Raw genomic sequence first — 17,174 nt, forward strand, 5'->3', positions numbered from 1 at the left:
TTTATTACTGTGCTGTTTAGCCCTTCTCAGAACAGATCCCAACCAGCCACTGTTAATGGCATACTACTGTAGTATTATTATGGTAGCACCTTTAAGACACAATCAGAAATCTGGTGCAACAGCTGCTGAAAATATGTGTAAAAAAATAATTTCTCCCCAACTTCTCTCCTCCACTCAATTTACAATCAAAGCATAAACCGAGAAAGTACACGCAGATACAGTCAGAAAACACAGGAAAACACCATGAATATACTGATCAGCACATAATCAACTTTGCATTTATGGAGTCCTTTGGTAAGCATCATGGCAAAAGAAACAACAAATATAAAGAAAGGAGTAGAATAGATGTATACATCTCACGGGAGGCAGTAAAAAGATTAAAAATTCAGCTAGTATGTCCTAGAAACATCACAGGTCAATCTGAGATGGGAGCAGGCCTCGATTTACAAAAGGGAGAGGAAAAAGTAACGAATAGGACATGTAAGCTGTGGAAAGTAAAGATGGCACAACAAAAGAGCAAACATGCGCAAAGTAGGATCAAGCTTTGAACAAAAAAAAATTATTTTACAGAAACATTTAGAACGTATATCTGCAGGTCCAATTTGGATTTTAAGACTAAAATGAAAAAACAGCAGTAGTTACCAGAAGAAAATCATAGAATGGTTTAGGTTGGAAAAGACCTTTAAGATCATCAAGTCCAACCATTAACCTAACACTACAAAGTCCACCACTAAACCAATTAAAAGTAGAGTAGTAATTTCATGTTTCCTGGCTTGGTGGCTAGATTATTTTTAATGAAAGTAAAAACTAGCAATCATTAAGGTTGGAAAGGATCTCTAAGATCACCATTCCAACCATCAACCCAACACCATCATGCCTACCAAACCATGTCCCAAAGTGCCACGTCTACACGTTTTTTGAACACCTCCAGGGATGGTGACTCCACCACCTCTCTGGGCAGCCTCTTCCAATGCTTGACTACCCTTTCCGTGAAGAAATTTTTCCTAATATCCAATCTAAACCTCCCCTGGTGCAGCCTGAGGGCATTTCCTCTTGTCCTATCGCTAGCTACTTGGGAGAAGAGACCAACACCCACCTCACTACAACCTCCTTTCAGGTAGTTGTAGAGAGCAATAAGGTCTCCCCTCAGCCTCCTCTTCTCCAGGCTAAACAACCCCAGTTCCCTCAGCCGCTCCTCATAAGGCCTGTGCTCCAGACCCTTCACCAGCTTCGTTGCCCTTCTCTGGACACGCTCCAGCACCTCAATGTCCTTCTTGTATTGAGGGGCCCAAAACTGGACAAGGTATTCCAGGTGCAGCCTCACCAGTGCTGAGTACAGGGGGACAATCACTTCCCTGCTCCTGCTGGCCACACTATTCCTGATACAAGCCAGGATGCTGTTGGCCGCCTTGGCCACCTGGGCACACTGCTGGCTCATGTTCAGCCAGCTGTCAACCAGCACCCCCAGGGCCTTTTCGGCCAGGAAGCTTTCCAGCCACTCTTCCCCAAGCCTGTAGCATTGCATGGGGTTGTTGCGACCCAAGTGCAGGACCCAGCACTTGGCCTTGTTGAACCTCACACAGTTGGCCTCGGTCCATCGGTCCAGCCTGTCCAGATCCCTCCGCAGGGCCATCCTACCCTCCAGCAGATCGACACTCCCACCCAGCTTGGTGTCATCTGCAAACTTACTGAGGGCACACTCAATCCCCTCATCCAGATCATTGATAAAGATATTGAACAAGACTGGCCCCAAAACAGAGCCCTGGGGAACACCGCTTGTGACTGGTTGCCAACTGGATTTAACTCCATTCACCACTACTCTCTGGCTTCAGCTACCCAACCAGTTTTTTACCCAGCGAAGAGTACACCCATCCAAGCCATGAGCTGCTAGCATCAAGAGAATTCTGCACATTTGCCATTACAGACAACATCTGAGAGGCTAGTCTCAATTCAAAGCATTATCAGAAATAAAACAAAGCATACACACAACAGGCTGTTTGTGACTACCCTCTGGTGCCCTGTCATAGGGGGGGGGGAAAAAAAAAAAAGAGAGCAAGTGACCCCCAGAAAATAGTGGCTACTAATGCTGTGCAGTTCAGAGGACTTCTACTTACACTTTCAAGACAAGAGCAAACTGAAGACACAGTCTTAGTCATGAGTTTTCAAGCACATACAGGACAGAGGTAAGTAAATTAAAAGGCCACAAATATTTTGATAACTCCATCACCAAAAACTGGCACCAAATTATACTGAGATACACAGAACCCAAATCTTTATGTTGCCAAAAAAGTGTAAGGAGCCAAAGGTAGTTTTAGTTTTCTTTCAAATTGTCTTTTGAGTTTTAACTTTCAGGATATGTTAGACTCATATTTTATATCAGTTTGCAAACACTGAGTTTAGAAATTTGGTCTTGATTTTAAATCAAAACTGAGAGTCTCATTTATTCCTATAGCTAATTTTTTTAATTGACAGCAAAAGAGTTGACATAAATTGACGGAACAATACTGCAAGGAACGGCCACACTGTTGTTTAGACAGCAGAGCTTATCATCATCATAAGAGAGAGTCTCTGCATCACTGCTTGCATAAGCAGATCAAACAGAAGGTGGAAGTATTATCACCATTTCACAGGTAGGAAAATCTTTTAAAAGTCAGATGAAGCAGTCATGCCCAGAGGTCTGAGCTCAAACTGCCTTAGGTCTAGCTTGGTGCTTTACTCTCAAGAACATCCCAAGCTACCTTACCAAGCTTAAGCATAGAGAATAATAAGCATTTCTTAACTGCTTTAGGTGGGACTTTAAGACAGCTGTCTCAAATCTTACTTATTATTGTAAGCGCAGCATTGGCTCCCTTGCCGTATGCTGCTCAGGAAGGGATGCTCCACAGCTTGGGGCCTCCCGCAGCCACAGCCTAAGCGGACTCCTAGAACTGATACACAGGATCATCAACATTTTGAAAAATAATGAGACAGGTACCTCGAAAATTAAGGCAAATGGAAATTTTAAACTGCCCCTATTTCAAGAGCTTTGCTTTTCGACGCTTTAAAGTGCATGGTTTTTTTCTCTGCTGCAACAGATACCCGACACTCTTCTTTGTTCATCACAACTATTTTTTTCTTGTAAACGACCCGATGCTAGAAGCTGAGATTTTATAAAAGCATCAAATGCTTCAAAACCGGAGGCCGCTTGCAGAACGGCTTCGTTTGTCGCTACGCAGATGCCGTGACGGTACCTCCTCAGACACCACACCCGGGGCTCCCTGCGGCTCTCCGCCGGACTCCGTCCTCCGGCGGCACCCGGCTGAGTCCTCCCCAGCACCTCCCGCCGCGCTAAGAGCAACGGCTCTCCGGCAGCATCTCCGCCGGGTCGCCCGGGGCAGGCGGGCGGGGCCTGGCGGGGCCGGTGGCACGCAGCTGCCGGGCGCTGCCCGCGGTACCTCAGCGCAGCGCGGCAGCGAGCGCACCACCCTCAGCGGGCCGCCGGGGGGAAAGGAGGGGAATGTTTCCCGCCACACAGGGCCGGGGCAGCGCCGCCGGGCCGCGGAAGGACGGCGGCATCCCCGCTACCGGGGGCAGGATGAGGAAGGAGGCTCAGCCCGCGGTACCGGCGGGGGGGCACGGCAGGACCGCCGCCGCCTCAGCGCTGCCGCAGCGGCGGTTCCCCCGGGGGCGGGGCCTTACGGCCGCGGGGGCGGGGCGTGCTGCTCTCCGCGCGCCGGTTCCGGTCTCGAGGCGGGCGCGGGTGCTCTCGGGCCTCAGCTCGCCGCGGAGCCTGCAGCATCATGGCTGCAGCCGCGTGGGTGCCTACGGTAAGCGAGGGGGGACAAGCCCCTTCCAGGCGTCGCCGCGGGGCGGGCGGCCGCCCGGGGCGCGCCTGTGACCTTGGCGGCGGCGGCGGCGGCGGCTCGGTGGCGCCTGAGGCGGTGCCGCCGCGGGGCGCCGCCCGCCCGCAAGGTCGCGGCGCCGCCAGGCCCTGGCAGCGCTCCCGCGGGGCGGAGGGCCGCAGCGGTCGGGGCCGAGTGGCGGTGCCGCGGCGGCGGGCTCTCTCGCCCACCCTCCCCGAGCCGGGCCCCCGGGGTCGGCGGCGGGAAGGCTCGGCGGCGGGCCGTTACTCACGCGGCCGCTGCGGCCCGCGGGCGCCCGGGGGGAGGCCCGGCCGGGGCGGGGGTAGCGCCGCGCCGCGCCGCGCCATCCTTCTCGGGGCGGCCCCGCGGCGGCCTGGCGGGGAGGTCGCGCCGTAGAGGTCGCCCCACGGGCACGGCGCCTCGCCGCAGCCAGGCCGCGGAGGGGATCGGCCCTCGGGCAGCAGCGGGCGGCCCCGGCGATGCGCCGGCAGCCGCGCGCCGCTGGGAGCTCCCCCTGACCGTGCGCGGCTTACGAACGGCAAGGGTTAAAAACGGCGCTCCTGAAAAGGGCCTGCGGTACCGGCCGTGACGGAGTCTTCCTGGGGAAAAAATACAGCTACTGGGTTTTGGCCCGTTGCTTTCTGGCCCGTTACCTGTCCCTTGGGATTTACTGGCTCTGAACTATTCTGAAACGCAGCCGTTATTCCTGGGGCTGTCATGGAGATGCTGCTGCTGCTTTTTGCCTTGAGTAAATGAAATTTGTTTTGCACCTTTTAATAATAGCCTGTTGGAGGGTAAGTCATGGCGGAAGCCTCACTTCACATATCTGCTAAAATACGGAAGAACTGTCAAGAGTTAAAAGTCACGACACATGACTTTAAGGTCAGAACAGATCCATTTTGTTTAGCCCGATTCTCTGCTAGAGATGTTGAACTTAAGTATAATGTGCCAGGCCCGTGATTTCTGGCAAGACAGACTGTTCCCTTTCCAGGGCTACTCTGGAATGTGAATCCTGACTCTACATGCAGGAACTGTACCATCAGGGCACTTACACTTGTGTACTCAAATTCACCTTTTCATTTATTGCTTCGGCTATTGCCTCAAATATATGCCTTGCTATGGTAAACATTGCTTGCCTGTTGCAATGACCTTGTACATCTCATGTTGCGTTACAAGTAAAAATCAATTCTAGTTTAAATTACTTCTCCTACAGCATTCATTACAATATATGCGAGAAGTAGATTTTTTCTGGTTGTTTCTGTTAGTGCCAACGTAGTTTTTTCCTTTTGCTATACAGCTACATTTAAGCATACGTGTCAGTAAACACAGGAGATAACAAATACAAATTGGACAGGAGAGGAATACAAATTGTCAAATACGTTCCTGTCTAGCCTGATAGCTGCAGACAGACTGCATACATGAGTATGGCAGAACTGAAGTAGCGTAAGTCTGTTTGCACTTAGAAGTCTTCTGACTGTTTAAGTCACAGAGGCATGAAAAATCCTAGAGGGGAGAAGAAGATTGGGAGGCTGTGATTTTTCTGCAGTTAAGTTACCGCTACTGACACGATTGGGGATTTTGTCCATGGTGCTCAGGCAAGAGCTCAAGCTGAGATATCATCCTAGTTTTGAAGCTTAATGCCAGTTTGGAATATTCAGATGTTAGAAAGTGTAATTCTTTGACTATGCTGTGTAGACTCATTGTTATGGTGAATTTTGTCTTTAACGTGCATTTCAATTATGCTTTTTAAAAACTGGCAGGCATGCAGAGGCAACAGTACAAAACCTACAGATGTGAAAGGTGGAAGAACAAAATTCACCACAGTTTGAATGGAAGAAGTGACACTAATGCAAAGTAGTTTTGGAAACATTACCTAAAATATGTAAAGATACTGTCCACCCAACTGTTAGTGAAAGTCTTTGATTTTTCACTTTGCTTTCCATGAATCTTAATCCTTAGCATATCATCTATTTAGTTAGAGTTACTGCAACCTTATTTCAAATGTGTATTCTGTAAGGGCTCACGTTATTGTGCAGTAACTTCCCCTCAGCCCCAGGCAAGATAGGAGAGTGTGGCGCACTGCAAAGCGCAGCTGTCCTGGGTTTACCTTGTGCTAAGAATACCCACGTGAGGTGTTAGTGCACAGAATGTTAGAGAGCAACTTGGCAAAGTGTTAGTTACGCTTGTTTTCAATTGGATTTTTATACTAGTTCGAGATAGGAAATTTAAAGCAATATGATTTTAAAATGCAGATTTGCTGCAATATTGTTAACTTTCTAAACTTCCATTTATGTAGTAAAATAGCATATTTTTGTTTTATATTCTTGCAGGTTTCTCGATTGCTTGGTGCTTTCAAAAACCAAAAACAGGTGACCAGAAGTTTTGGTAGTGCTGTGAGTATGATAGTACCGTTTTCTTCTTCTAAGAAGTTTCTCAAGAAAGGGGTTCAGAAATTTACTTTTGTAAGATTGCTGTTGTTATTTTTACGTTCTCAAAAAAATAAGGCCTGAATAAGTAAACATATATGCTCCTAATGCCATGCTGGATTTATATTGGTTAATTACTGTCTTTGGCAATTGCATATTAAAGCATAATTGATAATACAATAAGGCTCTAGCAAAAGATAGAAGTGGCATGAAGACTTTTTACAAAATATGGACATAAGCCAGTCTTCTGAAACTCATCTGGAAATGGGCAAATATTGGGCAAAGTAGAAAGATTGTTGAGAAGCTTCTCATTTTCTTTATTTTGCAGACTTTCCTCTAAGCACCAGATTTACTTTACTGCTGCTTTTAGAATAGCTTGCATCTAAAGTTCTGCCTTTTCAAGGCCCTCTTTAAAGTATTTTAGACACTGATTGTGTATTTCCTTGTAGATGTTTTACCTTCTTTATGTGTATGTGTTTGAAGTGCCCAATGGCCTTTTTTTTTCAGTGAAGGTGGCCTTGAAAACTGCTCAGGCAGAAGCAGGGCTCAGCACCACTGCATGCACTCTTCAGCAGGACTTAATTTTAAAGAGGAACTGTGGCTTTTAATTACAAGTTTTGAGGAACAGCAGGTAGAACAGCTAGAAAGGAAACTGAAGGGTTGCTCATATCTTATACAGTATAAAAAGATTTAGAAGGTGAAGCACCTCCAGTTCTGTTTATACCACTTTACTGTTTCAGGTGAAACGTTCTGTGACTCAGCTGGAGTCGTGCTGTGCTGTGAAGCAACAATGCAAGAGCACAAAACTAATCGTGAGGCATTCCATCAGTTATGTGTTTGCTCAACAGCAGTGCTCTTTTATCTGAGGCTCTGCTTCTTTTTTGTGCACAGTGAATTTCTTTGGCTCAAATTAGTTCAAAAACCAGTCAATATATATTGAAATTCTGAATATTTTGTGTGGAGAAGGATGGAAACGTATCTTGCGAGTTGATTCTAACTGGGGTTTTGCTAACAATGCTGCATCCGAGCTGCCTGTTTTGTAGGCAATAATGAGCCCTTACAAAACTGTTGGAAATCTTTAAATAAAACAAAAAGAGCTGGGGCACGTATGATTAGAATAGTGATCAAAAGTTTTTTTATCAAAGCAGAGTACTTTCTTCCCCTGCTATGCAGTGAGCCTGGGCGGTGCAATTTATTTCATCTGTTTGATGATGATAAAAGAAACTACTCAGAATATTATGGGAGGAAAATAACTTCGTACTGTTAAAAACAGGTCTGAGATTTTTAGGAAGTCACTTGAGAAGTTTAGATATACGAGTGTTTTTTTTTTTAAGGTGAATGTAGCTTTTCTAGCATTTTCTAGCATTTTCCTAGCAATTTAATCTTTTCTAGCATCTGTCAGTATTATGCAGCATGTTGATAATATTGGAGATATATGGGTAACAGAGCCATAACTAGGTAATATTACCTCCCCTGCAAATTTCAAGAAGAAAGCATGCTGAGATCATTCACTTCAAGGAGTACTGAGCAGGAACCTGTGTTCCAGGTTAAACCTCTGTGTTTTGAAATAGACAGTAGGGATTTTTAAACAATTCTCTGAAAACGTGTGGATGTTCCCTTTGAAAGCAAGCTAGTCATTCTCACTTCTGACCAATATTGCTATTCTTCATAGTGAATATTTGGTAACTGAAACTTTCTTTTCTTTTCTAGTAGTTACTTAGTTCCTGCAACACATGAAAATGTTCTCTACATAGAAAACAAGCATTCATTTGTTGTACTACTGGTATTTCTTTACCTAGGTACAAACAGTAACTTTAATCCCAGGAGATGGCATAGGACCTGAGATTTCTGCTGCTGTCATGAAGATCTTTGATGCTGCCAAAGTAAGTCATATTTGTCTTGCTGTAAGTGGTGTAAGTTTAACTACAACCAACAAGTATTAACTAGATGTATTAAAAATGTTTTCTCTTCAACTTCCAAAAGATCAAGTCATATTTAAGCTATAAAAACTTCTTGACAATAGAAAGAGACTGAAGCTTCAGCTAAGAAAAGATAGGATTGCAGTATCAAGGCAGGGTTTGAAACTGTTAGCTGGCAGAGGAGTAGAGAGTGGAGAACAAATACCGTGTTTAGTTTTTGGAAATATGAACTCAATATATCATGTGAAATCATCTTGTTGATGTAGCAATCCTGAGCAACTGATAGAGGATGTTCTTTCATTCCTTGTGACTTCCAGTGTGTGTGAAAGGACTGGCTTATCTTAGAAATCAAACTGCTGCACTGCCAAACACATTCACTTAAGTGATATGAAAACTAAGTATATACAAGAACTGGTTTACTACCTGTCTGAGGAACTTCACCAGAATTTGTCCGGTTTCCTTGAAAGGAAATACAGCTCTTTGGGAAAGATGCCTGTTAAGTTGTTCCACATTAGGAACAGCACCAAGGCATTCTCCCTTTCTATTCCAACTATCTTACTTGGATTTGGAAAGAGTGAAGTTCTCTTTAATTATATATGAAAACCTTATAATAACTTTGGCTGTTTCTGGGAAGTCAAGCAGGAGGTGAGGAGGAGTAAAACCTAAGTTTGTGTGTGAGTGCGTGTTTGCAATACTTAATCAGATTTGTTTGTTTTAAAGGGGATTCTCTAGTATGTTATGCTTAGATTGGTTCTGCTTGCTTATGAAAGCCCTTCTGTCTTTTCCTTTATGGTCCTTCCTGATGAAATGAATGGGTGGCAGCCTGTCTCCACTTAGAAGATTCCTGTGGTGAATGCAAATTCAGAAAGCATTGTGGAACTTTTGTGGATTTTCAGTTAGATAACAGATATATATCTATGTTATGTACTGTCTTCCAGGCAGTATGGATGATGAGTTCTCAATGAATTCAGTTTTCAAATGTCTTGTCTCTTGTAGACAAGGAACTCAACACAACCAAGAGCTTGAAAGAAGTATCGTGTATATTGCAATTCTAATGATTTCTGTGTATATGATGCCTAGGGAGGCATCTTGTGGTATTGAAGTTTATGATGATATGTTGCTTGTACTATTTTATTTTCACTTACTTAATTACATTTTTAAAAAATTTGGGTTTTTTTGAGTTCAAACTTCTCATGCTTATTCTCACCGGAGAAAAATTTTTTAGGAAGGCCTGGCCAAAACCCGTTATGCACCTTTTTGTGAAAGGGGAGTTAAAGCTTAAAGCAAGTCATGATATTTAAGTTAACATAGAGTAAATGTGTTTAGGCTCCTATTCAGTGGGAAGAGAGGAATGTTACAGCTATCCAAGGACCAGGAGGGAAGTGGATGATACCTCCAGATGCCAAAGAATCCATGGATAAAAACAAAATGGGATTAAAAGGTACTTTAGGGGTTAATGCAAAGATATTAAATACTGTTGTTTTTATTGTGAGTCTGATTTAAAGCCGAAGTCCTTCATCTGTAGCACAATAAAATGGCTAATTATAGTGGACAGCCTGTCAGGTAGTCTTTTGTGATCTTAAAACAGTCCTTCATTTCAAAGCCATAACTTTCATAGATCTTCTAGGAAGTATTTTAAAGGCAGGTATTATAACACCGCAACCTTTGGACTCTATGCAGAATGCATTTCTAATGCAAGTTGATATACAATAGTATGTGATAACTATATTCCTAATGAATAGTATCTTTTTACGTTGTTTTCAGTGAAAACCTTTTGTAAGAACTCCTATTCCATGTAAGGGTTGCAATTTGGCCTTTAAACAGCTTATTAATATCCCTGTGTAGGACTCTTGATAGCACAGAGAATTCCTATGTCATTTCAGCATAAGGGTTACATAGGAATTTGGAGATCTTCTGTAATAGTACCGCTTTACCTAGAGATTCACCTCTAAAATTCGTGGAGAGGTTTATCTTCTTATTCATTCTTGTCTTTTTGTTTGTTTGTTTGTTTGTTTTCTTCTTCTTCAGGGCCTTTAAAGACCCCTATTGCTGCAGGACACCCATCAATGAATCTGCTTCTGCGAAAAACCTTTGATCTTTATGCAAACGTACGTCCCTGTGTCTCAATTGAAGGGTACAAAACCCCATATACAGATGTGAACATTGTCACAATTCGAGAGAACACAGAAGGCGAATACAGTGGAATTGAGCATGTGGTATGTTGCGTTTCTGGCAGGTTTTCTGTGTTTCATGAATGATAACTTTGCCCATCTCAGTGGCCTAGTGCTAAATGGTTGGGTGGTGTTTTTTAAGTTTGCTACCCATAAAAAAGTTATTTTATTGTGAAATGCATTGTTGAGACTGCCTCACTCAGAATTCTACTACTTTATTCCAAACATTCATACTAGTAACTTGAAAAATGAGCTTACACTTTTATTATCAATGCAACTACTGTCTTTCAGATTGTTGAAGGTGTTGTGCAAAGCATCAAACTGATCACAGAAGCAGCTAGCAAGCGTATTGCAGAATTTGCTTTTGAGTATGCCAGAAATAATCAGAGGAGCCATGTTACTGCTGTGCACAAGGCAAATATTATGTATGTTGACACTTCTTTTTGAGAAGAACAACAAATAGTAATATGCATTTAATTATAAATAACTTTTTAAATCTTCCTCAAATGTATAACTTCTGTTGATGCTAGTGGGAGTAAGTAAAATGGGCAATAAGTAAAGTAAATGCCTCCTAAATAAAATGGGCAATACTGACCCAGTATTCATAGGGCTGTAATAATTATGTACTAATGTTCTTATTAGTAAGTTTGTAGTAATCCTGTGACTTTCCTTGCAAAGCTCTTACTTTAAAAATAGTCTTAAACTAGGAAAATGAATTTAAAAACTGAGGATGAAAATGGCTAGTGTCTTTTACAGTTTCCAAGCCACTTTGTACTGAACTGAGTCATAACACATGTGATATTATGTGACACCACTTTTACAAACTCAGTAAGCCTTTAGTAAATGACTATAAGTCATTCTGACAAGTAGTGTATGCCTGTTAAACTACTGATACAAAAATATTTTTGGAGGAAATTTAAAAGGCATAACTTCTCTGACTGTAATATATTTAAAATATTATTTATGTTTAACATAAGGGATAATTAGTCACAAATTAAGTTTCTGCACTAATATTTTTATTTAATCCTCTGTTGCATGCAGTTTTCTTTATCTTCAGTATTGCTTATTTAGAATAACTGCAGTATTCTCTTGCTTATTTAATTGCAGGAGAATGTCAGATGGGCTTTTCTTGAGAAAATGCAGGGAGGCAGCAGAAAACTGTAAAGATATTAAATTTAATGAAATGTATCTGGATACTGTGTGTCTGAATGTGAGTATTTATATGTTTTAATTGTGGTAATTTTTAGTTTAAATTCTTAACCTTAATGAAAATACCTTTCTTTCTAGATGGTTCAGGATCCATCACAATTTGATGTGCTTGTTATGCCAAACTTATATGGTGACATCCTCAGGTATGGTGATTTTAATTTAAACTAACCCAACATGTAAAATAGCGTTACTTTCCAGACAGTTTTTCAGGTTATATGCTAGCCAGATGGGTGATGATTTTATGCATCCAGAGTTTAAAACTTTATAAATCAGACTCTAAATGGGAAGAAAGGATGGTATTATTACACTTCAAGTATTAATATATTGTTGGGAGGGGCTATATGATGAGAATGTACTTCTTATCTTAAAAAAAAGTGTCTGCTTTTGGAGGCTATGAATATTGTTCAGATGGGGCAGAAGAGAAATTTCTCCCAACGTGTGAAGAATTGAATGGCTTAAATTGTAATAAAGAACACTTAGATAGTGGGGAAAAACTTTCTAAGCTTAAGCACTAAAATAGATTGTGTAAGATGACTGTGGGGCCATGAGTTTACAGCAAGCTAGCTATACAGTTAAATGATTCTGCATAGTCACTGAAGAATGAAATGTGTGGCCTCTTAATATCCTGGCAGCTCTTGTTTTATGTATTGTATTTTTTCCTTATCTTCAAATTAAGTTTCATATTTGAATAACATTAATACGAGAAGTACTTGATGTCTTGAACGCAAAATCCATCAGCACACATTTTTCATTCTGCAAAATGTTTAGGTAGAGTGTAAATTCAGTTAAATACTGTGTGTAAAAATAAGTGTCTTAATATGAACTTTTACACGTATAACATAACATTGCTTCTCCTTGCACCTCTAAGGAGAGATTGAGAAAATAGCCTGAATCAGAATTTGTTTAGAAGTTCAACTATGATTTACATCTTAGAATCCATCTCCTGGTTTTGTACAGATAATAAATGTAAAGGTAACTTACATATAAGAAGAAATGTTTGTTGAGCTTCTTTTAAAATTGCACTCTTTCTCTGATAAGGCTGTCTGTCACCTCTAAGAAAAATAAGACTCCAACTAATGCTTCTTGCTTTAAGAATTGGTAGAGTCCATAGGGCCCTCACAGCAGCTGTTAGGCTGTTAACTAAAAGAGATCAAATCAGATGAGTCCCATCATCAGTACTATTTCAACTCACTTCACCTAGTTCAATATCACCAATTTTAAAGTTCTCATAGAAATTCTGCAGAATTTCATAGTTCTAAAATAGTTCCATAAAGAATTTCATAGTTCTAAAAATTTTCAATAAATTTGAGTCTGTTCTTGAAGAAGGGCACTTTTGTTACTAGGAAAGTCTCCCCTCCAGTGCTTTTTTGAAGTGTGAACATAATGCCAAACAGGTTTCTTGGCCTGAATAGATACAGAAGGAAATCTCTTATTGTGAAGTACTAAATATGTAAAGTGACAAATGTAGACTGTATCCATTTTTTCCCCCAGATTCTATACAACTAAAGCTAATTGGTTTATTTTAGCTTAAACTCAAAATACTGTTCTGCAAGGTCATCCAAACTTTTCTCCTTGTTAGTCCTTGATTAGCTAAATTGTAGGCAATAAAACAGTATGCTAAAGTATCAGAGTTTTAAGAGACTTGTTTATCAGTATGTTCAGCTTTGAGGGTACAGTACGATGACTATATGGCACAGTATGATGACTATAAGGCACAGCTGGCTTGTCCTCCCCCATGCACATTGCACATTGCTTATTACCAAATGCACATTGCTTATGTCTGATGATCTGCTAATGTCAGACTTGTGACTTACAGGCTGTTAGTAAAGAGAGGGAGAAAGCTAGTCTGGTATCACCTGGAACATGTTCCTTAAGCTACCTGCAATAAACTTTAAAACTTCTAGTAATTCATCTACCTAAGCAAAATTCTTCCACATTTTTTAGAAGGACTTTACACATGAAAAGTAGTTCTGTGGCCTCTTCAGAGGAAATAAGACTTCTGGATAGTTACAGTGACCTGTGTATTACAATTTCTGCTAGTTTTTGAGACTTCTACAGGTATTCTGTGCTTTGAGTACCTTTTGTTGTGCCTGTGTCTTAATCAGCCTTATTCTAGTATTGGGAATTTCCTTTTAATTTCCCTTTATTAAATTGTCTCCTGCTAGTAGTTCTACAAATTTTCAAATGTTCTAATGGAGTACAAGTGGCTAACAGCATCTATTCTTTCCCAATATTCTCAAGTGGTGTGGGTATATAAAATAAGTTATTGTTGCAATAAAATGAGAAACAAAAATATTTTAATACCTTGCAGAGAGTCAGTTGTATATGGAAAAACTTGTGGGGTTTTCTTTTTTTTTTTTTTTTCCCCAGTGACTTGTGTGCTGGACTGATTGGGGGTCTTGGAGTAACACCAAGTGGAAATATTGGTGCTAATGGAGTTGCAATTTTTGAATCGGTAAGTCTTCTTCTGCAAGGTATAGTAGTAATAGCTACTTTGTCTCAACTTGAGAATCTAAAACTTTTCCATGACATACAATGTGGCTGTCATTTAACTATGTTCTCCGCAAAACTATTTTTCACTGTGAAGATGCTGAAACTTTACCCAGAGAGAGTAGTTAAAGTATGTATTACACATTTTTTTGCATGTCCTTTTACTGACAATTTGTTTCCCCTCTTTTTCACAAGATAAATACCCTCTGTGAAATAGAACTTGAGGGGCACAACTGGGAGATACTAAGTGACCCAGTTCCCCCCTTCTGATGCCTCTGAACTGAATTGTTCTGTTTTTTCCTATCTCCTTTCCAGTAACAGTATCACAGTGAAGTAAGTCTATTTTAACATGCTTGTGCATGTTTCAGGTTGCTTGCATACATTTGAATTGCCTAGGACATTTTAATCAGCATATTGGCATTGTAACAGATAGGTTCACTTTTATTTCTAGGTTCATGGAACGGCACCAGACATCGCAGGAAAAGACTTGGCAAATCCAACTGCCCTTCTTCTGAGTGCTGTAATGATGTTGCGTCACATGGGACTACACAAACATGCCACAAAAATTGAGACAGCTTGCTTTGATACAATTAAAGATGGAAAGGTAATATGAGGGTGTGCAAATAAATGCAGTGAATTAAAATCATACTCTATCACAGTAAAAATTAACTTAGAACATTAACACCAGAACCGTGGATGACCCGCTGCATTGGCCTGACGCATGAGCAGTGCCGCTATCCTTCTCTGATAGTAGCTATATTATCTTTGGTGGTATTAAATCTGTCCAGCTCAGTAGTAAGGACAGGATGTAGCATTCCTTGTGTCTCCATAATGCTCATTCTACATTTCCACAGCTTTGTTAACTCTAGAAGCTAGAACTGGATGCCTGTTTTTCATGAAGGGGATTAGAGATTTAAGTAACTAGTGGTATTTCACCTGTGAAGTTTATAATGCACACAAGGCATATATATTTAAGTCAGGAGCCTGAAGTGAAGGACACTCATTTGCCTTCCACAGGCTTAATCATCCCCTTTGTTTATAGCATTTCAGTCCTGACTGTAATACTTCTGCACCTATTTTTTTCAGGTTAATTCTTTTCTTTTTGACTCCTAACTGCTTTCACTCTTTTGGACTACAAAAGAACAATTTTTATCCAGTATTTATATTTTGCCTTAAGATTGTATGTGATTTCCCTTTGGCAATAACTGTCTCCAGATTCAAGACTCAAATGGGATATTGGGGGGTGGGGGGGGGCAGGGCTTATGCTCTGAAACCTGACTTGAATTTGTGTTCTTAATGTTACTTGTTCACTCATCTACTTTGACATCCACCTTTTCAAAACATAGCTGGAAAGATCCTGAAGACTGCAGTTAAAGAGGATTAGCAGTTAGCCATGCTGGTTCAATTATCTTGGGCAGGAGCATAAGAAGCTGCTTTGTAATTAAAAGTAACAAGCATGCTTAAACAAAAAGCTGTCATTTCATAAGTGGTCTGTTTGCAGCTATCTTACTGTGTGTAGGAGCCAGTTAAAAAAAAAATCTAAACTTACAAGTGAATAAAGAGGTGCTCCTGTAAAGTTCCCATTTACTGCTCTGGAAGTGAAATCCTCCATCTGCAGGTCAGTAATTCTATGGAAGATAACATAATGCAAGTTTTGTGACATGGCTACTTGTTTACTAGTTACTTACAAAATTATAATTATATGCTCACAATGGAGAGAATCTTTTTAAATTGAAAAAAGCATAATGCAGTTAAAATTACAAGACCCTAAAATAGTAACCTTTATTGCCTCTCATGCTTGCTATTTCTCCCTTTCCTCCCTTTCCCGCAGCCATTTAATTAAGATTTCTATGTGTGTCATGTAAGGGGAAAACTAATGATTTTAGACTGCTTTAATCTAGCTAGGATGGACACACAACGTTGTCCAATTTCTATTTGATTTTACTACCTTCATGCTGCCAGACAGGAGTTCTACTTGATGAAAAAGTTTCTTTTAACTCTGCATTTTTCCATCTCTTAACTAAACTAAGCAAACTTAAAGAACTGTTAACATGCAGTGTTAAGAGCTATGTGTGCTTTTTGTGTGTGGGTTTCCTTTTAAAAAAAAAACAACAAAGAAACAAACCCAAAACCTTACTGAATGTCTGTCAATTAGTTGCCTTTGCACTGAGCCTTCATATATGAATTTTACTTCCAAAGGACAAACTTCTTAGTGAAAACTTAAATACTTAATAATTAATTACACTATTATGTGGCCAAGGGACTTTGGAGAGCTTTGGCCAAACACACTTTCTTCCTGTAGTTAAGATAAAACCATGTTGAAATCTGGTAACGTAATGCTTGATGTTCATACTCAGGTTTTCCCTACCTGCTTCAGTCTGTATAGTCCTTATTGACGAAGGCTATATGGGATGCAGAAAAACTCAAACTTGATGTATTCCTTCTCACCCCTATTTAGTACCCATACGCAACATGTAAGAAGAACATATAGACCTGTTCAGAGACAAGACTAGCCCCACAGAACATTTTAGTAATACTATTTTTTCTTTCTTTCAGATCTTGACAAAAGACTTGGGAGGTAGCGCCAAGTGTTCCGAATTCACAGAGGAGATCTGCCGCAGAGTACAGGACACAGACTAAACTTTTCTCATACTATTTGTAATAACTCCGAAAGGACACATCACACAAAGTACATTATATGTAACCTGACACACATATGGTTTGCTTGTCTCTTAAGAGAGCAAACTTTTTAGTTAGGGCCTCTCCATTAATAAATTTAGTCCAAATGGCTACAAATGATGCTTGTGCCTGCTTTCAGTGGACTTTTCTAAGTGCTTTGTCTTATTTATTTTTTTCTATCTGGTGAACATTTTTATGTAAGTGAATTCTTTTATTGCCACTGTAAGTGTCTACCATTTTCCATTTCAACTAGAGGTTTTTGCTTTCCACAGAGAAAAATTATGCAAATAAACCAGTAACAGAATTAGTGAAATGTAAAAGCACCTTAATGGCTAAAACCTACTTTATTGATCTTACTGAAATTTAAAAGATAGGTTTTCAGCCTAACAGTAGCACAAGATGACCTTCATAAACAGAAACGGGTATAAAGTAATTGCT

The 17,174-nt window shown here is 40.7% G+C and overlaps 1 protein-coding gene across 1 annotated transcript; it reads left to right on the plus strand.

Annotated features, from left to right (window-relative positions):
* Positions 1–3,775: 3,775 nt before the first annotated feature.
* Positions 3,776–16,756, plus strand: IDH3A (isocitrate dehydrogenase (NAD(+)) 3 catalytic subunit alpha). The gene is made up of 11 exons (XM_075713905.1): positions 3,776–3,806; positions 6,173–6,235; positions 8,068–8,151; positions 9,514–9,628; positions 10,216–10,403; positions 10,650–10,783; positions 11,466–11,568; positions 11,646–11,710; positions 13,938–14,022; positions 14,509–14,661; positions 16,614–16,756. Exons 1-11 carry the CDS (start codon positions 3,780–3,782, stop codon positions 16,695–16,697), a joined length of 1,101 nt encoding a protein of 366 aa, XP_075570020.1. The 5' UTR covers positions 3,776–3,779; the 3' UTR covers positions 16,698–16,756.
* The last annotated feature ends 418 nt before the right edge of the window (positions 16,757–17,174 follow it).

Source organism: Pelecanus crispus, chromosome 7, assembly GCF_030463565.1.
Source record: "Pelecanus crispus isolate bPelCri1 chromosome 7, bPelCri1.pri, whole genome shotgun sequence".
Lineage (NCBI taxonomy): Eukaryota > Metazoa > Chordata > Aves > Pelecaniformes > Pelecanidae > Pelecanus > Pelecanus crispus.